The sequence below is a fragment of the Thalassophryne amazonica genome, chromosome 15 (genome assembly GCF_902500255.1).
Source record: "Thalassophryne amazonica chromosome 15, fThaAma1.1, whole genome shotgun sequence".
Taxonomy (NCBI): domain Eukaryota; kingdom Metazoa; phylum Chordata; class Actinopteri; order Batrachoidiformes; family Batrachoididae; genus Thalassophryne; species Thalassophryne amazonica.
In genome coordinates this window covers 17,730,203-17,753,255 of record NC_047117.1, presented here as the reverse complement: position 1 = coordinate 17,753,255, position 23,053 = coordinate 17,730,203, and the positions used below count along the sequence as shown (strand labels likewise).

The following is a 23,053-nucleotide window of genomic DNA, read 5'->3' as shown; positions in this document are numbered from 1 at the left end:
CAAGGGCACATTTTTCATTGTACAGTCTTACAGATTTCTCTGTTTGTTTCTCTTTTCTGTAGGAATTTAACTTCTTTTTCTCCTTTGTTCACGTTGGTACTATGTCAGATTGATATTCTGCAAAAGCTCACATCTACCCCTGCATTAAAATGACATTTTACAGAATCAACTGTGCATAAGGCAAAACAATAAATAAAATCTGTGGTGTTCTAGTGATGAGTGTGCAGTCAGCATGTCTTGTTAGACAATAGTTTGACAAGCATACTGATTTGCCTGCTAGTTATTAAGGCTGCTATGCAGTGCTTTTTTGAATACATAATATCCCATAATGGAACTGAGATGACCAGAAAATAATAATGTGTATATGACAGCAGCTAGCCAATCACAGTACACTGCAGTTCACTTAACCATCCTTCAGTAGCTGCCACAACGATGAGTTCAGTCCAGATAAAAGTGATGGGATATAAGCAGAACTCTGTAGCATGATAATGAGCTCTACAGAGGATGGGGGCACTTAACTGATAAATGGGAATATAATATCTTATTGCAAATGGGGGGCCACCTGCGGAAAGGCACGATGATTATTATTGTGATTCGTCTCTGTCTTGTTGCTCTGAGCATGTTGCTAATGGCATCATGGGATTTATGAGGATGATGTGGATGACTCAGATTTTACTTTTGTTTGGCAGAGGCTGTGTGACAGATGTACCAACCTCAAACATATATGATACGTGTTAAGTATTTTTATTGCATTGTCTCTTAGCAACAAGTCCTGAGTTTATGTATATTCCACAGCATTTATGCTTAGGACTTTTATTGAAATGTCTGCACAGAAGGCCTGTATCTTCTCTTGCACTGTATTTGCTGGTGAAGGCAGCTCTTCTCCATGGTAGAGCAGCAGAGCCTAGTTTACTGTAGCTCTATTGCCTTTGGCAGAACTGTGTTAAAAAAGAACAAAACAGAAAAACCTCAAATAAAAATAAAATAGTCTGTTGTATGATACTACAGTAGTTCAGGTATGGTAAGGATGATGTTGGTCAAAAACAGGTTGAGAGTTTCTTGTAGCCTTTCAGCTTTTTTATTTTTTATTTTTCTGTGCAGATGCATTCCTCGACAAAATCACCCTAATTATTGTACAATGAGTCATTTTTCCCCAAACAGAACTATTCAGGTGCTCTGGTGTAAGTTCCAGTGTATATATGCGGTGCATCTGGAAAGTATTCACAGCGCTTCACTTTTTCCAGATTTTATGTTACAGCCTTATTCTCAAATGGAGTACATTCATTTTTTTTTTTTACTCAAAATTCTACTCGCTACACCCCATAATGACAACATGAAAGTTTTTTTCCTGCAAATTAATTAAAAATAAAAACTAAGAAATCACATGTACATAAGTATTCACACCCTTTGCTCAGTACTTTGTTGATGCATGCCACAAGCTTGGTGCACCTATCTTTGGGCAGTTTTGCCGATTCCTCTTTGCAACACCTCTCAAGCTCCATCAGGTTGGATGGGGAGCGTCGGTGCACAGCCATTTTCAGATCTCTCCAGTGATGTTCAATCAGATTCAGTCTGGACTCTGCCTGGGCCAGTCAAGGACATTCACAGAGTTGTCCTGAAGCCACTCCTTTGATATCTTGTCTGTGTGTTTAGGGTCACTGTCCTGCTGAAAGATGAATCATCGCCTCAATCTGAGGTCAAGAGCGCTCTGGAGCAGGTTTTCATCCAGGATGTCTCTGTACATTAATGCATTCATCTTCCCCTCAATCCTGACTAGTCTCCCAGTTCCTGCCACTGAAAAACATCCCCACATCATGATGCTGCCACCACCATGCTTCACTGTAGGGATGCCTGGCATTCACGCAAAGGAATTCAAGCTTTGTGTTGTCAGGCCAGAAAATTTTGTTTCTCATGGTCTGAGAGTCCTTCAGGTGCCTTTTTGGCAAACTCCAGGCGGGCTACCATGTGCTTTTTACTAAGGATTGGCTTCCATCTGGCCACTCTACCATACAGACCTGATTGGTCGATTGTTGCAGAGATGGTTGTCATTTTGGAAAGTTCTGACAGATGCTGGAGCTCTGACAGAGTGACCATCGGGTTCTTGGTCACCTCCCTGACTAAGGCCCTTCTCCCCAGGTTGCTCAGTTTAGATGGGCGGCCAGCTCTAGGAAGAGTCCTGGTGGATCAGAATTCCTTCCATTTACAGATGATAGAGGCCACGGTGCTCATTGGGACCTTCAAAGCAGTAGAAATATTTATGTACTGTCGGGAGGTGATGGTCTAGTGCATAAGCATTGGACTTCAGACCCTCAGTTCAAAACCCAGCCAAACTGTAAAACCACTAAGGGCCCTTGGGCAGGGTCCCTATTCTCCTAGTTCAGTGGTGTCCAAAGTATTCCAGAAAGGGCCAAGAGGGTGCAGATTTTCTTTGCACCCACTGACTCTAGCAGGTGATTTCACTGATTAACATCACTTGGAGCAGATGGGATCATCAGTGAAATCACCTGCTGGAGTCAGTGGCTGCAAAGAAAGCCTGCACCCTCTTGGCCCTTTCTGGAATACTTTGGACGCCACTACTGTAGTTGCTCCCGGTGTGCAGTCAGTGCCTTGCATGGCAGCACCCTGACATCGGTGTGTCTGTGTGAATGGGTGAATGTGAGGCCAGTTGTAAGGCACTTTGAGTTTCTGATGCAGATGGAAAAGTGCTATATAAATGCAGTCCATTTACCATTTACATTCCCTAAATTTGTGCCTCAAGACAATCCTGTCTTGGAGGTCTACAGACAATTCCTTTGAATTCATGCTTGGTTTGTGCTCTGACATGCACTGTTAACTCTGGGACTGTTGTATGGCTGGGGGGCCTGGCTGCCTTTTTGTTTCTGTCTTGTTCTTCCTTCCAGGTGGCTTGCATTTGGGACTGAGTGGCTGTGTTGCTGAGGTTATCAGGACCTCACCCTGATCACCTTCGGCTCGTCAGGACTCACAGCTGAGGTGCATCTATATGGATTGGAACATGGTGGCATTTAAGACTGGAGTATACAGTGTGTATTTGCCAGAGACTCGACCTTGTGACCAGACGGGTGAGATCGTCGTCTCGGGAGCCATCTCATCATCAGTGGATGCAGAGAACGTCCAGGGTTTGATGCACGGTCTGTGAAAGAGGAGGGGGTGAGGTCTCACGCTCGTCAGCACACTTCCTGAGGTACGTTAGATTTTGTGACTAACATTTATACAGTCAGTAAATGTGGTGTCCCTCACACCTTTATTATATTGAGCTGTATGTTAGTCATGTATCGGCTTCCACTGCAGTGGAGTTTTGTGAACTGGATGTTCCATGCCTGCAGGTTGGGAAGCTGATTAGTAATCAAGCCAGGAAGTGTTTGCTGTTTGTACACCTTTAAGTGTTCTCTCTGTGTGTAGAGTGTGGACTCACATAATGGTTCCTTCTTTCACAGACTCGGTTTGTTGCGGCCACCTGGGGGGTGTCGGCGGGGTCCTTGGGTCCGAACAGCTTCTGGCTCCGGACCGTTAGCGCTGCTGGGAGCGCACCACGCCAGACCGCACTTTCTTTTGTTATTTTTTGTATCACTGTTATGTATTAAATTCAGTTAGCCTTTGTACCGTGCTCTGCTTATTTCATACTGGGTCCTTCAAACGCTGGTCGGTTCTCTGAGCTGCGTCCGACACATAACAGGGACCTTATATATAGACTGGTGTCTGACAATCATCTCCAATCAACTTAAGTTACCCCAGGTGGTCTCCAATTAAGCAGTAGAAACATCTCAAGGATGAACAGTATGCACCTGAACTTAATTTTGAGCTTCATGGCAGTGGCTGCGAATACTTATGCACGAGTTCTTATTTATTTATTTTCTTTAATAAATTTGCAAAAATCTTAAAAAGACTGTTTTCATATTGTCATTATGGGGTATTGTGTATAGAATATTATGAAAAAAATTAATTTCATCCTTTTGGAATAAGGCTGTGACATAAAATGTGGAAAAAGTGAAGTGCCGTGAATACTTTGCGGTTGCACGGTACAGAAGTTATATATATGTAATTTATTTATTCTGATGACATCACAATATAGGTTGCAGACAAAAATAATATTTCAATTGCACAATTTACACTCAACAAAAATATAAACGCAGCACTTTTGGTTTTGCTCCCATTTTGTATGAGATGAAGTCAAAGATCTAAAACTTTTTCCACATACACAATATCACCATTTCCCTCAAATATTGTTCACAAACCAGTCTAAATCTGTGATAGTGAGCACTTCTCCTTTGCTGAGATAATCCATCCCACCTCACAGGTGTGCCATATCAAGATGCTGATTAGACACCATGATTAGTGCACAGGTGTGCCTTAGACTGTCCACAATAAAAGGCCACTCTGAAAGGTGCAGTTTTGTTTTATTGGGGGGGATACCAGTCAGTATCTGGTGTGACCATTTGCCTCATGCAGTGCAACACATCTCCTTCGCATAGAGTTGATCAGGTTGTCAATTGTGGCCTGTGGAATGTTGGTCCACTCCTCTTCAATGGGTGTGCGAAGTTGCTGGATATTGGCAGGAACTGGTACACGCTGTCGTATACGCCGGTCCAGAGCATCCCAAACATGCTCAATGGGTGACATGTCCGGTGAGTATGCCGGCCATGCAAGAACTGGGACATTTTCAGCTTCCAAGAATTGTGTACAGATCCTTGCAACATGGGGCTGTGCATTATCCTGCTGCAACATGAGGTGATGTTCTTGGATGTATGGCACAACAATGGGCCTCAGGATCTCGTCACGGTATCTCTGTGCATTCAAAATGCCATCAATAAAATGCACCTGTGTTCTTCATCCATAACAGACGCCTGCCCATACCATAACCCCACCGCCACCATGGGCCACTCGATCCATACATTGACATCAGAAAACCGCTCACCCACACAACGCCACACACGCTGTCTGCCATCTGCCCTGGACAGTGTGAACCAGGATTCATCCGTGAAGAGAACACCTCTCCAACGTGCCAAACGCCAGCGAATGTGAGCATTTGCCCACTCAAGTCGGTTACGACGACGAACTGGAGTCAGGTCGAGACCCCGATGAGGACGACGAGCATGCAGATGAGCTTCCTTGAGACGGTTTCTGACAGTTTGTGCAGAAATTCTTTGGTTATGCAAACCGATTGTTTCAGCAGCTGTCCGAGTGGCTGGTCTCAGACGATCTTGGAGGTGAACATGCTGGATGTGGAGGTCCTGGGCTGGTGTGGTTACACGTGGTCTGCGGTTGTGAGGCTGGTTGGATGTACTGCCAAATTCTCTGTAATGCCTTTGGAGACGGCTTATGGTAGAGAAATGAACATTCAATACATGAGCAACAGCTCTGGTTGACATTCCTACTGTCAGCATGCCAATTGCACGCTCCCTCAAATCTTGCGACATCTGTGGCATTGTGCTGTGTGATAAAACTGCACCTTTCAGAGTGGCCTTTTATTGTGGGCAGTCTAAGGCACACCTGTGCACTAATCATGGTGTCTAATCAGCATCTTGATATGGCACACCTGTGAGGTGGGATGGATTATCTCAGCAAAGGAGAAGTGCTCACTATCACAGATTTAGACTGGTTTGTGAACAATATTTGAAGGAAATGGTGATATTGTGTATGTGGAAAAAGTTTTAGATCTTTGAGTTCATCTCATACAAAATGGGAGCAAAACCAAAAGTGTTGCGTTTATATTTTTGTTGAGTGTAGCAACATCTTGCAGCTCAACCTTTATTTTTTGTGCTTCCAGGTCTTAACGGTGACATTCTGTACTCACTGATCGAGTCTGCTGATGGATATTTCTCAATTGATGAACATTCAGGCGTAATAAGTCTGCAGCGTCCCCTTGATCGAGAGGTGCAATCAGTATATGACCTGAAAGCCCGCGCCAGTGACCAGGGCTCTCCACGCCTGTCTTCATTGTGCCAAGTGGTGATCTCTGTGCTGGACATTAGTGACAACCCTCCTGTGTTTGAGCACCGTGAATACATGGCGACTTTACGTGAGGATGTGGCTGTGGGCACGCAGGTGCTCAGAGTGCAGGCGACGAGTCGAGACATGGAGGCCAATGGAGAAATCTCTTACAGCATTGTCAGCGGGAATGAGCATGGCATGTTCAGCGTGGACCCACATACTGGTATGTAGCAGCTCAAACTGGGTGACTTTTTCCAGTCTAGCCATACTTGAGAACCAGCCAAAATTAGCAGCTGAAATTTCACTGTCACTTCTTTTTATTTGATACTGAATTAATTTAGACAAAAAGCTTCACAGTTTGAACAGTTACTGTAAGTCACAATGTTTCATTTTTAACTGTTAATTATGTTTGCAAGAAAAACAACAATGGAGGCAAAGAGATAACTACCAAGCATCAATCCACTAAACTGAGGGTCGGCAGGGGCCCTTTTGTTTGGAATGTGTTGCAGGCCTGAAATGCAGGAAAATGCACACAAAACATAAAATATTTTATGTTTTATGGTAGTAGACAAATTTTATTTGTGGGAGATGTGACAAAAATGCCTCTTAACGGTGAAGGTTGCAATGTATTTATTAGGGATGCCAATTTCCCGCGGATTTTTTTCTTGCCAGGAAACGTTTTTGAGATCAGTGTAAATCCGGTGTAAAATTCTGGGAGGGAGGAGTGAAAGGTTTGAAAGAGAAAGATTGAGCTCGGGGCCAACTCCGGCTCCACTTGCCACGGCTTGAAGACAAACCATGTGCTTCATTTATTTTGGTAAACATTCCCATGTATGACACAAAAGACAAGAGTGGTGATTGGACCTTTTTGATGTGTGTGTCCTTCTCACAGCGACTCAAAGCATTGCTTGGTTGAGTGATCAAGTATGCGCGTATTTCCCCTTCATTCAAGCGGATGGCGTCAACTGTTCAGCAGAAAAATGAGTACTGGATAATTAGCACCTTTCTCTGGAGGTTCTATGGCTGGAAAACAACACAGCCATGAAAAATCCAGTTGTTTTTTTTTTAAAAAAAACATTGTGAGGACTGAAAAAAGTAATATATATCTATATAATATCTGTGGAACGGGACAAAATATTAGACCGGTGGCCAAAGATGTATTACTCCACACCCTGACTGGTGTCCTGACGTGATGTGATTACTATTGAATGTCGTTCCTGTCCTCCGCGTGCAACAGTGCATGCACGTGGAATTGTGCATGTGCAGTATTGTTGGAACGCAAAACTTTTCGAGACACACAGTTCGTCAGAACACCGCCTGCGCCCCCTGCTAGCTGTTAGCTCAGAGTGAGAGAAAGTCGTGTACCACCGCTGAAATGGGTGAATTTAAGCTACCGTATGAAAGTATTGATGTGGATTCTGATACAGAATTACTGTTTCACATTTGATGGATTTGATGGATTTTCACATTTGATGCATTACTCCATGCCCTGACCGCTGTTGGAGAGACAGCTCGCTGCTTCACGGTAACCCTACCCTCGCTGACCGAATTACCTACAGAAAAATAAACCATGCAAATGATGGAATTGGATTAGAATGGGAATAACTCTCTTGATATACGGTCGAAAATATCACATACAACTGCTTTTAAAGCCTATTTTTGACCGTATATCCCAGCATGAATGTCCAACACATCAGACACAACAGGGTTATTCCCTAAATGTACCTATTAAGATATTAACATGTTCCATGCAAGATGTTTTGTGCAGGTGCTTTGGGCTTACGGCACCTTAAAAAAGGATATAATAAATCCAGACTGAATGCACTGTATAGAAATGTGGAAAAAGGATTGCTTTAATATCTTTTTGTCTGACGTCATGTCAGCTTGTTAGTTGATGCTACAGGTTGTCGTCTTAACAGTAATCGGGATTACATATGAGCTGCTGTAGTGTAGTGTAGACAGGTGCTGCTGTGATGTAGTCCTTTCAAAAACATTCCCTATACTCAGATTAGTTGTGAGACATATGTATGCCATATCTTAGAATAAAACAAGTTACCTATATTCACTGGCTGAGCTTACTTCAGTTTGTTCATGTTCTCCAGTTAAAATAAATAAATAAAAAATCACAAACAACAAAGTGTCCTAAAAATATAATTTTTGCTCTGGAATTTCCCCTCAGACATGCCCAGATTAGCTCCTAGAACCTCCCATTTTATAAAAATTTTATTGGGAGAGCCCCCTCCCCATATCGTTGGTGGCATCATGACCCAAAAATAAATTATAAAATTACATAATTTATTTTTGATGGTCTCCAGCAGTTTACAAAAAAAATTACGTTGTATTTAATCAAGTTTTTACAGTTCTTTTATTATGGAGTGATCATCTGTGGCTGTCTTTGTGTTGTCATGTGGTGTACAGGATGCCTTCAACAAATCAATATCTTGCTTTGTTTTTGTTTTAATGAGCTAAACTTGTTACTTAATTATGTTCTTTAGTAAAAGAAAAGAAGACAATCTGTCATTATATTTTGTTGGAATGGAAATGTCTGGACATTTCCAATTAGATTTTCTGTTTATCTGCTGACAAAAAAAATGATCCAGTACTGAGATGTCCGGTGCACATCACTGCAAATCTATCACAGAATGTTTGAGTTTGAAGCAAACGATGAACACCTTCACAGCTTTTGAGTATAATTGCATTCAAACCAGGTAAACTCTGTAAGAATTACACACTTTTTTCTGTGGTTCACCATCTTTCAGAGACCAAAAGTAATTGGGCAAACAATTTGTCACTCATGTTGTTGACACTTCAGCAGACAAACAGACTGAAGTTCATGTCAAGTGCTACAGATTAATGAAAGTCCATCAATAAGAATTGTAAATATTATGAGTCTGACCGGAAAAATCACCAAGGGCCCTTGGGCACGGTCCTTAATCCTCAAGTTGCTCCCGGTGTGTAGTGAGCACCTTGTATGGCAGCACCCTGACATCGGTGTGTGAGTGTGTTTGTGTGAATGGGTAAATGTGAGGCATCATTGTAAAGCTCTTTGACTGTCTGATGCAGATAGAAAAGTGCTATATGAATGCAGTCCATTTACCATTTATGAGGTAAAATTGTAAATGGACTGCATTTCTGGAGCACTTGTCCATCAGATGTTCACAGTGCTTTATAATGATGCTCTACATTCAGTAACTAACACCATTGTCAAATTGCTGGCTTGTTTGGCACTGACGCGCACATCAGGAGAAACGTAGGGATTAAGAACCTTTCTGAAGGGCTTTTAGTCATTTTTCACTCTGATCACTCTCTGGTCACAAGGCTGCTTCTCAAACCTTTAGGCCACCACAGTTTAATTGGTACAGAGCATGCCATCCTCAAAAACTGAATGAGAGACTAGTGAGGGAAGCCACTAAGAAATCCATGACAACATAGTTACAGTCTTAAATAGCTGTGATTGGAGAGACCATGCAACGTCTATGTTTGCCTGTAACTTCACCTGTTGTAGCTTCATGGCAGTGAGAGACACAGAGAAGGATTTTGTTTAAAAAGACAAGAATTCTCGGCTTCACCTTGCCAGCAGGTACATAGGAGAGTCTCGGTAGCATTTCTTGTGTTTCTCTTGTTTTCCTGTTACTGCCATCGAAGTGAGAATTTGCACAGCTTGATACTGATTTTTTTCCCCTCTCCCTTCCTGACCTTGCTGCCGCCATCTTTCTGCCTCTCCGCAGGTGACGTCTTTGTGATTGAACCGTTAGACTATGAGGTATCCCATGACTACTACATAACAGTCGAAGCTACAGATGGCGGCTCACCGCCGCTCAGCGACATGGCCACTGTGAACATCAACCTGACTGATGTTAACGACAACAAGCCTATCTTCAGCCAGGAGATCTACACAGCTGTTGTCAGTGAAGACGCTTTGCTCGGAAAGGCTGTGGTGACGGTGAGAATTTCAGCACACTCTTTTCGGCGCACTTTCACACCGGTAGTAGTTAGGGCAATAACCATTAATTATGAGAAACTTGCACGCAGGGTGAAAGTCATTTTTCGTCTCTCTCACTTCACTTTCCCCCAGCTAAACCTGTCAGTTTGTTCACCTCCTCACTCAGTTGTTTATTTAGTCCGTCAGGCTTTCTCCTCTCTGGCCATTACTCACCGCGTAGCCGTACACTATCACATATCTGCACCTGTGGCAAATCACCATCTGGTGGCACAGCTAAATTAGGACAAATACTCTTCATGCTCAGTGCGCTTCTCTTCTTGCGCATTACCTGACACACATGGTCAAACAGTTTAATTAAAGGATTTTCTCTCATTAAGCGCTTCTCACGGAAGGTGTTTTTTTTTTGTACATTTTCTACTTTTTGCATACTAAAATTTTCCTCCATACATATGTCATGTTCCTGAATGTAAATTGTCTGCAGTCTTAGCCATATGTTTTAAGCACATAATTTAAAGTGACAGTATGTAGGATTTAAGTGTTTTTATGAGCAGAATTGGAATATGGCATTCATAGCCACGTATTCACGAGTGTATAATTTGCCTGCAACAACAAATTGGTGTTTTCTTGAGCTTAGAATGAGCCCTTCATATCTGTGTGGGAGTGGGCCTCCTCATGGAAGCCACCATGTTGCACCGCCATGTTATTACAGTCACCCAGGAGGGACACCCTTACTCCAATTTTCGCATTGTGCAGTACAACTGAGTCATGGCGTATGTGTGTTTGGACTCTGTGGTTGCTCCCTATGCATTGTCTGCTAGTTGCTAGTACAGGCTAACAAATTTGAGCACCCTAAGAGGATGATGCATATTGGTTAACTCATGAGAAGGCAAAGAAGCAGCTTTCCATCACCCCAAGAAGGGAAACAATTTTGTGACTAGAGCATGACATCACTCATTGTGTAATTAAACATGTAGGCATCATCATTACTGTTGAGAACTGTCCTCAAAAATGAATTGATTGTTGTTGGACTGTTTAAAAGGTCATTGCTGAGGATGCTGACGGGCCATCTTACAATCACGTGCGATACTCCATCGTTGATGGTAACCAAGGCGACCCTTTCACCATCGATCCAGTCAGAGGCGAGCTGAGAGTCGCTCGCCAGCTGGACAGAGAGAGAGTAAGGGAAACACAAACGCAATGCTGACTACACACACACACTTTGATCTACTGAGTAACTAATTACACTTTATGCAGAATCCAATCAGTTGTGTCACGCTTAATAGGCAACCTTGTTTACTGAACTCTGCCGCACTATTGCTTACAGCAGCAACTTTGACCATGCGAGGTAATTCATTCTCTCTCTCAGACCTCAGGTTACACCTTGATGGTGTTGGCCACAGACAGCGGGGCACCCCCACGTTCCAGCAGCGCCACCATCAACATCGACGTGTCTGATGTGAATGACAACCTCCCTCTTTTCTCCCAGGCCAACTACAGCCTCATCATCCAGGTGAGTAGGTGGCGGGGGGGGAGCCCAGGGGGAGAGAGCCTGGGTCAGTGGTGAAAGCTAATTAGAGGTTGAGATGATGAAAATAAAGGATATATGCCAAGAAAAAAAGAGGTGGACAGGTGGAGCTTCACAAGGGATTAGGGTGGACATAGAGAGGGATTAACAGGGAGAAATAATGCTGGAGTGTGTGAGTAGAATGCCAAGAAGCAAGTAGGAGGATGAAGCAAGAAGGAGATGAGGAGCAGTGAGCAAGAGGGGCTAAGGGAATTGAAAGACAGAGGCTGCATTTTAAGTATAAGAATTCAGATAAGGGTTGCAAGGGAAAGACTGAGGCAGGGGTGATGAGGGGGGACGAAGAAGATACAAAGATAAGGGATTGCACACTGGAGTGAAGTAAAGCGTGTTAGAATATTTTAAAAATCTGAGCACGTATTCCACTGTAGGGAATTCTAAACGGTAGTATGGGAGATGATGGATTTCCAGTTTTCTTTTTATGTTAAAAAACCACAACTGAAATCTAATTTAAGAGATACTGTGATGCGCAGTGTTGAGCATTGTAGTGGGTACACTTTGCTCACTTCTCAATGACTGCAGGAGGTTTTATCTTGCTATATTTCAGACTTGCTCTGGAAAATCACATCCTGTATATAGATCCAACAACTGTGATTTTCTGATCACTCGTGTATAGATGGTTTTGTGTAATAAAGTCAAAGAATCCGTATGAGTTGATACCCACTCTACGATACTAAAGTCGGAGAAAACTTTAAGAGAGGATCTTGCATGTGCTTTTTCCTGGATTCACAGTTGTAAATGTCAGTACAAAGAATTACATGAGGAAATGAAGTCAGCTATAACTTGGCTCAATTATTTAATACAAGAGCAGAGTTAGTATGATTATTACAATTAACAGTGGCATTTGTGGCCACCGGGACTCTGTTATAATTCACCATGTTTCATTAATCACATGCAAACAAACGGCGGTCTTTACATCTGTTGCACTGTGCCAACATTTATATTTACACTAATGTATACAAGAATATGTCAACATGGCCCAAAATAGGAGGTTCATAGTCCAATATGTCAATTTCAGTTTCAATTTATTTTCATTTATATAGCGCCAAATCACAACAGAGTTGCCTCAAGACGCTTCACATAAGTAAGGTCTAACCTTACTAACCCCCCAGAGCAACAGTGGTAAGGAAAAACTCCCTCTGAGGAAGAAACCTCAAGCAGACCAGACTCCAACTTCAGCTAAATGTGCAGTACTTGATGGAAACTTTTGCAGATCCACTGATTCCATTGCAGTGAAGAAGAAGGAATGTTGGAAAATTGATGCTGACTAATTTTACGGAACAAAATAAATTGGAACGCTTTGAGGAATGAAGGCGAGGACTGGGTATCAATCAAAAATTTTCGATACTGGCACCAATTTCAATACCTTCACTTCGTTACCGGTTCCTGAATGTTACTTTTTTCGATACCAATTTTATAAGATCAATTCTAACAAAAAGAAAATTACATTACACGTAGTACAAATCTTGAGTTTCATTTTTCAGCTTTGGTAATTTTCCAGTTGAAGCAGTTTTCTTACAGAAAAAATAAGCAGCAAATAATTTCCAGTGCAAAAGAACACTTGAAAACACACTGTACTTTTTGTCAAAAGCATTTCCTTTCAGACATTTTGGCATGAATGTCTCTCCATAGAATCTGAGCTGAGCTGAGCTGGCTGCTGGACATCAGCACAGGACGTTTCATTTTTGGAAAGGTTTTGATCGATTACAGTTTATTGTTTGGATTACAAAATTTGGAAAGAGGTGTCATTTGATTTAAACGGTGATTTGCTTTGAAGTTACTAATTCCGACCACACTCTATCTTTCTAATGTGACTTGCTCGGCAGAGAGCCGCGCAGCGTTTGGAGATGTTTGAATGGAACATTTCTTTCTCGCAACAACACAGGAGTCCCAGTTAGTGACTTTAATCCACACAAAAGTGAAACACAATTGACATATTTTAATGGCTGTGAGAGGGGTTAAGAAATGGATTTGCCACTTCTGAAAGGCAGCAAAGCAAAGAATCAAAGCAGCGGGTCGGAACAGTGCTTCATTGCTTCAAGCTTCAAAATGATGCACGAATTACATTGCAGTTGAAGCAGAGTCCGGTGGTGAAGATTTTGAATCAGGCTGCTCATGCTCTGTAACGTCCACAGGCGGACTAGAATGCTGAGAGGAGGACGGCTGTGGACCGCTCTTCTTGCACGTGATTAACCTCTGAGTACTGAAACTTGGCATCAAAAGACGAGGCATGTTTCGATACTCGGTACAACCGAAGCATTTCTGTCTTTGTCACAATAGAAACAAAGTTTGGTACCCAGTCCTAGGCGAGGGTTACCGGTGATATTCTTTAGCAGGGGTAAGAAAGAGTGTGTCCCCAAGGACCAAGCACTGCAGGTTTTCCTTGCAGCAAACTGCTTCAGCAGGTGGTTTTACTGATGAGCTCCTCCCCTCAATTTACAGTCCTGATCATGTGATATCAGCTACTGATGTGATCGGAACGTGGAAAATGTGCACTGTTTTGGCCCTTTAGTCCCACCCCTTTTCTATAGCAGAGGGACTTCTTGATGGTCTTCAAGACATTTCAGTATTGATCTAAATGACATCTTATTTAAACTGGAAAAGCTCTCTTGGATGAAGTGAAATGTCTTTAAGACAAAAAACAAGTCCATTTGCTGTAAATGTCCAGGTATTGCCGAACAGTATAACTGAGAGCCTTTATCAGCAGTTTACAGGTGCATGCATGTATATTTACAGCATTGCACAGCAATTACAGTACAGAAGAGAAAGAGGATTGAAGTTAATAAAAATAAATTTTAAACATCGCTATTTGATGTAAGGGCCATATTATATTGTCAGTAACATCAAATAATGCATTTAGAAGATGACTGCAAGAGCAGCAATGATTTATGAGACTTGGAAATGGATGGCAGAGCAACAAAAAACCATGAAACTGAAAAATAGCAGTCCTGAACTGTGTATTGTGTACTGTATTTAAAAAAACTAAAACAAATCCTGAAGTCTGCAGCACTCACTATGAGCTAGTTTTTTCATGTGATTATGTTAAAAAATTATGCAAAACCTTCAGGTAGAATGTTCAGGACGTGGAAGCTATATTCTGTCTTTTTAATTTTGTGTAAGTCTTCTCTACCTGTAAGATAAACCTGTCAGGAAAGTACCGTGATTTGAACCATAACTGAGACCTTGAAGAGTTAATCGTACCGAGCTGTGAGAGAGGCGTGCCATTACATCTGTAATGGCCAGTGAAGGAAGTGCAGAAGAAAAAGTTTTATGTAGAATGTTGAGTGGAGTTACAAAAAAGGGGAACAGTTGGTGGGGGTACAAAGTGGAGATGGATGAGTAAAGGAGAACACGAGTGAAAAGGGGCTAAGTGGGCAGGAGCTGCAGGACCAACCTGCGTCAAGCTGCCCCCCCTCCCCATTTGTTCATTTGTGCTACATGTGTGCTGGTTTGTGCCATAAAAAGTTTTGTTTGTGCTATGAAAGCTTTTGAGTAATTCAAAAATACATTTTCTGATCCGTGATGACACACTGCCCGCTCCACCAAGTCCAGATCTCTACAAACAGGTCTCCATTGTTTGTGCTATTAAAATAAACATTGGTGCTTTTATGATTTTTTTTTTTTTCACTTTTATAGCGTATTTATCCCACACGTGGTGTCTCTCAGCTTGCCCCCCCATGTCCAAATCCCTCCAAACTGGTTTCTATCATTTGTGTTTTTAAAGGTTTTAACATTTTTAACTTATTTTTTACACAAGTCACATTACTCAGCCCTCCCCCCCACCACCTCCAAATCACTCCAAACTGGTCTGTCATTTTGGCCGGTGTCAGTCACCCCTTAAAAAATCGGTTTGCCCCTGACCTGTGATGTCACACAGGCCCCCACTGGTCAGAAAATGTATTTTTGAATTACCCACAAATGAGCAACAGTGCTATTTTACCATTTTGAATGGGGGGGGGGGGGGGGGGGGCAGCTTCACGCAGGTGCAGAACCAGAGTGTATAGACAATGATGATCAGATGGGAAATTAACAGGACAGGTTGGTTTAAAATAAAGAAATAATAACCTTTGGCATCTTCAGTACAGTTACAAACAAGTATACATTTAACAGCCGAACCCTCCAAAACTGATGCTTTCGCTTAAAATCGATGGTTACGTATGTAACCGCGGTTGTATGAATTTTGGATGACTGCCAAAGCCTCTGGTGGTCAGGACAAATGAAATAGAACTGTAGTTCTCAGCACAAAAATGGAATTTGTGTTTGTTGTATATGACAGGAAAACCGCCCGAAAGGCACCAGTGTTCTCCAGCTGACTGTGACTGACAAGGATGCTACTCACAATGGACCACCTTTCACCTTCACCATCGTGGACGGAAACAAGGACAATGTATTTCAGATCAATCAACAAGGAGCTCTTGTGGCCGTGGGAGCGCTGAATAAGAAAAGTAAAGAACACTACCTCCTTCAAGCACAGGTGAGTCACACCACGGAACAGAAACTACAGTTGAGAGGTTGTATTGATTTTGCTGTCAGGATGCGGCTACTTGATCTATTTGTCTTGCCCTCTTTTCCTTTTCTGGGCATTTGCTCTATCACTCTCACTCACTTATCTCATGCACTTTTTTCCTCCCAACAATGAGTAGGTGCGTAACTCCTCCTCTGCATACTTGAATTCAGAACACAGCAGTGCTGTGAAAACATATATCTTTATATCCATAAGATGAAACAAACATTATGAAGTGTACGCTGCTGCTGTCTGTCACTCTGCTGCACCAGACTGCACCTCCTCGAAGAAACACAAATGATATTTGCTCCAGACTCATCACGATTATGTGTGCTGCTGTGCATTGACGTGTCACCGTGTATAACAGATTGAGGGGTAAAAAAAAAGTGGGCAGATGGGATATGAAATGGAAGTGTGATTTGTTGCATGAGATGCACGTGTTTCTTTCCTGCCTAATAGAACTGATGCATGTGAATGTGTGACTGTATTGTCAGTAGTTGGGTTGGATTTAATATGTGCTGCACCTCCACTGTGGAGATTGTGCCAGTTTGGGAATATCTGCAGTGAAAGTGCTTGGTTGCCCTCTGCTGTCAGAGGGGGAAAAATCCAAATGTCAGTGCGCACAGTTTCCTCATAGATATATTTTTCTCTCTCTATTCTTTCACGTTTAGGTGTCAGACAGTGGCAAACCTCAGCTCTTTTCCACGGCCTTCATCAGCGTGCGTGTAATCGAGGAGAGCGTCTACCCTCCTGCAATTCTGCCTCTGGACATTTTTGTTTCAACAGCTGAGGATGAATATCCTGGAGGTGTCCTGGGCAAAATCCACGCCACTGACCAAGACATTTATGACACACTAACCTACAGTCTCGCCCCCGCCTCCTCCTCCTCCTCATCCGTGGATGGGAGTGGCGCCTTCTTTTCAGTTTCAGCCTCCGATGGGAAAGTTATTGCCCAACGGCCGCTGGATGTGGGCCACTACTCTCTCAATGTCACTGTGACCGATGGTCGCTTCATCACAGCTGCTGATGTCACTGTGCACATTCGGCAAGCAGTCCAGCAGGCCCTGGACAACTCGATTGCAGTACGCTTTGCTAATATTGCTCCTGAAGAGTTTATCGGCGACTATTGGCGTAACTTCCAGCGAGCGCTAAGAAACATTGCAGGGGTTAGGAGAAGTGAGGTCCAGATGGTGAGTCTGCAGCCATCGGAACAAGGAGATCTGGATGTGCTGCTGGCACTAGAAAGATCTGGCAGCCCCTACCAATCTCAGGAGGTGAGGCCACCTGACCACAAGCTTATTTTATATACTACTATATCCATCACTAACTATGAAAAGAAAAAACACTTACGCTTAAACGCTGAAGGCATTCAGCTGCACAAACATTTTGTGTTTACGGTAGTTGGAACAATTTGTGTTAATGACGAACATAAAATTGTGATTCACATCAGCTCACAATCTCAGGTTACGTGTCCTTTAAAACAATATCATTGTTGGAAAAAATAAGACATTTTATGATATTGCAGATGTTTAAATCCTTTCCTAATTTAACTCAGATTCCTAACGGTTTAGGACTGGGAGACGTTTATGTTGCAGGGCCAGGTCAAGGACACGTTGACATATAGCAGTACTCTCCCTTGCGATTTCACAGCATTCTAAAGATTCTGTCACCGCCTACTTCTTGACGTCCCTGGCGTTTTAAACATGGTGCATATTTCATAAGGTTTCAGTTTATTGCGCTGCCTTTCCTGCAAATGACAATGACAGATTTGTTCTGCATCAGGGATTGCTGTTGAAAACTTTGCATACCAGGTGACACATTGTCATCACACACTGACAGCGCTTACTGTGGCTCCTGGTCGGGGTTAGTGGACTTGTGTGGCTGTGTACAGAGCACATTATTTTTTGGCTGATCACTGTTGTCGTGTATGTGCATGATCACATGAAGCCATTTTATCTCATTTTTTAAAAGAACCTTTATTTAACCAGATAAGAATACCCACTGAGATCAAGACCTCTTTCGCAGGTGGGATCTGACCAAGAAGGCAACAGCACACACCAACAGGCAAAGCAATGATAAAACAATAATCAAAACGACACATCCGCCATAAAATACAACACACGCAGCTAACCTGGACATAATTATTTTAAATAACAATGCAAACTCTAATACAACAAAACTCATGGTCTAAGGCAGGGTTTAAAACATACACATTGCCCAAAAGATTTTCGTTGTTGGTTTTCTAATAGTGATCGGAAAGCTGTCAGTGAAACCAGCCCAGGCAGTTTCAATTCCGTTTGGAGGGCATTCCAAAAAATGGGGGAGGCAAAACTAAAAGGTTTCCTTCCCTTTTCTGTCCGAACACGGGGAACCGAAAAACACAAAGTATCATTCGAACGTAAGGCATAGCAGCTTGCAGTTCTCCGCACAAAAGTGGACAGATAAGTCGGAGCCTGCCCAACAAGTGCCTTATATACCAAAGTCATCCAGTGCGTGAGCCGCCTTGCTTCCAAAGAGGACATGCCAGCCTTGGTATAGAGTTTGCAGAGATGGGTAAGGTGGCTACTACCAGTGATAAATCTGAGAGCACAATGATACACTGGAAACAAGGACTGCAAACACGTGCTGGAAGCACATAAATACACAACACCACCGTAGTCCAATACAGGCATGAAAGTAGCATTTATCAAATGTTTGTATAGAAGAACCCAAGCTTCACCCTCAGTTTAGATACCAAATGTCTAATATGAGCTTTGAAGGAAAGCTTTGCTTCCACTATTAAACTCACATACTAATAATTAGTGACCAGCTCAAGAGTTTGACCTTGGACATTTTTAGAGGTAAGTGTCAAGAAAAACATTGCATAAAGTATTCTTCTCGAATGTGAACTGTGTTTTGGTTTTGCAGTGACAAGGGGCTGCACAGAAAGGGCTCATGAACTCTGCCCATGTCTCAGCTTTTTCTTTTCTGCAGGCCTAGTAGAAGAACATGAATTCCTTTTGTATTCTGAACTCTTATTTGTTGTCTACTGTGGTGTGTGTTTCTATTGTGTTGCACCCAGGTCGTCTTCCGGAAGCTAAACTCTTCCACGGCTGTGATCGAGGAGATGATGGGTGTGCGGCTTGTGCGTGTGGTACAGAAGTTGTGCGCAGGGCTGGAATGTCCGTTGCGCTACTGTGACGAGGTCATCTCTCTGGATAAGACCGCCATGTCCACTTACAGCACAGCACGTCTCAGCTTTGTGACCCCGCGGCACCAGAGAACTGCAACCTGCCAATGTGAAGGTGGACTGTTTGCTCCTCGTACACACAGTTTGTTTGAATTTCCACTCCTGAACAGATGTTTGTGTGCACTCAGGTGGCAGCTGTCCCGTGATGAACAATCTCTGTGAGAACGAGCCTTGTCCTGAGGGAATGGAGTGCGTAGCAGACTCCAAAGATTCCATGTACAGTTGTTTATGTCCAGAGGGGAGAACGAGCAAATGCTCTGGTAGGGCCACCCACTTCTTTCGGTTCCCTGGTGTCTTTTCCTTCTACCCAGTCCTTTTTTTCCCTCCTGTCTCCCTCAGTGCAGTGATGAGGTCCACATTGTTCTTTTTTTTTTACTTATGCTATATACACGTCTGTTACTCTTTAACAGATGGCCACTCGCTGACGTTCAGTGGCAGCGGATATGTGAAGTACCATCTGATGGAGAATGAAAACAAGGAGCTGATGAAATTGTCTCTGAAACTCAGGACCTTCTCCAACCATGCTACTGTCATGTATGCTAAAGGCACAGACTACAGCATCCTGGAGGTGGGGGAAAATTTATGTCTGCTGTGTGTGTTTGTAAAGCCTCTTTCCCACATACACGATTTTGACCATGACTGTCTACAAATACACCATGTCAGAGTTGTGGTCATTCTTGACCACGTCGTTCAAGATTTCTCTGTGACAACACCTTCCTTGACCTTATAACAACATAGAAGGATTCAGGATTAGGGTTGGGTATCGAGAACTGGTTGTTTTTGAGAATCATTAAGAAATGATTTGATCCACCGACATCAATTGCCTTTTTGATTAATGATTCCCTTATTGGTCCTTCAGAGCGGCCGTTGTTTTTGAGGGTGTTTATCGGAAAACTGATCATTTGTCTACGTTGATTGCAGACCCTGCAGCTGGTCTGCAATCAAATGCTTCTGCAGCAGCTCTGCTTGAAGCAACAAAGCAGTGTCTGACCCCCTGCTTTGTTGGTTCTCTGCTTCGCTGCTTTTAAGAAGTGGCAAGTCCGCTTCTTAACCCCTCTCAAAGCCATTTAAATATGTCAATCGTGAGTCACTTTTGTGTGGATTAAACTGGGACTCCTGTCTTGTTGCAGGCAAGAAACGAGAATCGTCCTTCGTTCCGTTCACACAGCTCCAAACGCTGCGCCGCTCTCTGCAGAGTCAAATTAGAGGCTGGTTGGAATTAATAACTTTAAAGTGAATCGCCATTTTAAATCAAATGACACCTCTTTCCAAACATTGTAATACAGACAACAAACTACATCAGACTACAATGGGTTTTTTTTGTCCCAAAATGAGACGTCCTGCGTTCTTTATGAATTACATTGATGTTGACGTGCAGTACAGACTGCTGCAACAATAGCTCACCTCAGAGGCTATGGAGTTACATTTGTCTCATTAATATCTGAAAGGAAATGCTTTTGAGAAAAACTACAGATTTTGTTTATTTCTATTTATGTCCAGAGATCAAGGATCCAGTGACCAGTTTCATACTTATTTACTTTAGGACTCAGTAAAATGTTGTTAACATAGAAAAACTGTAAAGCCTACTTTTAGTACACAGAAAATTCACAGGCGGTATTGATAAGGGAATTGATAAGGAATTGGATCGATAATGGCATCAATATCGATAAAATCTTATCAATACCCATCCCCATTCAGGATTCAACCAAAAACCAATATGTTTTAGCACGACACCATCAAGTCTTTAGTAAGACTCAGTTGTGCTACAGTCCAGTATCGTCTTGCTGCACGACTTGACAAGAATGTCCAAGAATGTGTAGGTGAAGATGGCAGCAAGACAATTTGTCAAAAGAGGATGTCTCTTGTGATTCTCGGTCATCCAGGTCATGGTATCCAAGTCAGTTGAGTTGGGTCAACTGGACTTGTTTAGTCCATATAATCCCATCCTCACCTTTCCTCAAATGAAGCTAAGAAAAATGGCAGCTAACGCTTGAAGTCAAGTGACCTTCATGGAAGGAGCGAAACCCTTCAAGGCACTAAACAAGCCCAGCTGATCTGAGTAAGCATTCTTGGATATGCCAGGAACCTCCACAGTTTGATAGTCATGGTAGTATCATGGTCAAAACCCGTTGGTGTGTACGTGAAGCAATGTTTTCTGTTTTCAAGTCCTTCCAGCAAACTGCTTGGAGACAGTGATCTTTATTATAGTAATTAAGTTTTGACGGAGTTTACCGTTGCATGTTTTACCCAGACATGGGGTCAAATACTTTGCATTGTATTTAAATACAAATACTTTAGATTTTCAAATTCCAAATACAAATACTTTGTACTTTTTCAAATACAAATACTTTATATTTTGAGTATTTCAAATACAAATACTTTCTATGAACTATAAACAACAAATCAACACAAAAACTGATAAACCGGTGACAATTTATTGTGAAAATAGCATGACCAAATACTATTGCTAAGTAAAGGATTGAATTATTTATCACAAATTCACTATTATAATATCACAGGCAATAATCAAACTATCACAATATATATTCGGTTTCCATCAATATTGCATCCTTTTGTATCCACCATATCACAAAACAATAATAAAATGTCATATCATCTCATCTCAGCATATTGTATTATTGTATCTCAGTCACAATAATGCAGAGCTTATAGTTTTCTGGTGTATTTCAACACGGTGTCACAGAGATTCCCAAGTTTGAAAAGTATTTGAAAAAGTATTTGTAAAACTATTTGGAAATACTTGGGATCGGCGATGTATTTGAAATACAAACACTTTGAATTCAAAATCAAAAAATACAAATACTCCGAAAAATGTATTTAAGTATTTTCAAATACAAATACTTTTGTATTTGGCCCCATGTCTGGTTTTACCTCATCTGTGTGTAAAGGAGCACGCAAAACCTCTGTCAGAAGGGCTTAATACAGACATAACAGACCTGCTGTCCGAAGGATTTAAAAAGCCATTTTGGAACCACAGGACACTGTGGGAATGTGGTGGTAGTGCACTGGAAGGAAAAAAGTCACAAGCTGAGTTATTTTAGTGCTGGGAGGGAAACATAAAGCACTTTTCCAAGCATTCCTCTAAGGTCTGTGCGCCAAAACCTGACTCGCTATATGACTATTGTGTTTATGTGACTGCCATTGAAAGCTGAATATATCATCGGTAGGCTGTTTTTGTTATTGCAACAAACCATTTGATGATACTAAATAAATGAGTGTTGTTTATGTTAGATAATATCTGTGTTAATTTCTTATTATATGTTAGCCATCAAGTATTTGCTTTTGTTATTTGATTGGAAGTCTCTGAGATCTGGTTTAAAGTTTAAACATAGGAGTTAAGTTTCATGTCCATCAAGCATGTGCAAGTTTTAGATACAGGGAGGGCTCCCCCATCTGTGAGAGCCAGTAACATACGAGGGCTGTCAATAAAGTATAGGTCCTTTTTATTTTTTTCAAAAACTATATGGATTTCATTCATATGTTTTTACATCAGACATGCTTGAACCCTCGTGCGCATGCGTGAGTTTTTCCACGCCTGTCGGTGACGTCATTCGCCTGTGAGCACTCCTTGTGGGAGGAGTCGTCCAGCCCCTCGTCAGAATTCCTTTGTCTGAGAAGTTGCTGAGAGACTGGCGCTTTGTTTGATCAAAATTTTTTCTAAACCTGTGAGGCACATCGAAGTGGACACCGTTCGAAAAATTAAGCTGGTTTTCGGTGAAAATTTTAACGGCTGATGAGAGATTTTGAGGTGATACTGTCGCTTTAAGGACTTCCCACAGTGCGAGACGTCGCGCAGCGCTCCCAGGCGCCATCGTCAGCCTGTTT

At 42.3% G+C, this 23,053-nt stretch overlaps 1 protein-coding gene across 1 annotated transcript in view; it reads left to right on the top strand.

Annotated features, from left to right (window-relative positions):
• Positions 1–23,053, top strand: part of fat1a (FAT atypical cadherin 1a) — a 245,429-nt gene that overhangs the window by 196,117 nt on the left and 26,259 nt on the right. The window contains 9 exon segments of the mRNA XM_034187623.1: positions 5,786–6,172; positions 9,678–9,892; positions 10,932–11,069; positions 11,259–11,402; positions 15,751–15,948; positions 16,650–17,252; positions 19,040–19,262; positions 19,336–19,467; positions 19,618–19,775. Of these exon segments, the coding sequence (XP_034043514.1) occupies positions 5,786–6,172; positions 9,678–9,892; positions 10,932–11,069; positions 11,259–11,402; positions 15,751–15,948; positions 16,650–17,252; positions 19,040–19,262; positions 19,336–19,467; positions 19,618–19,775 (2,198 nt within the window).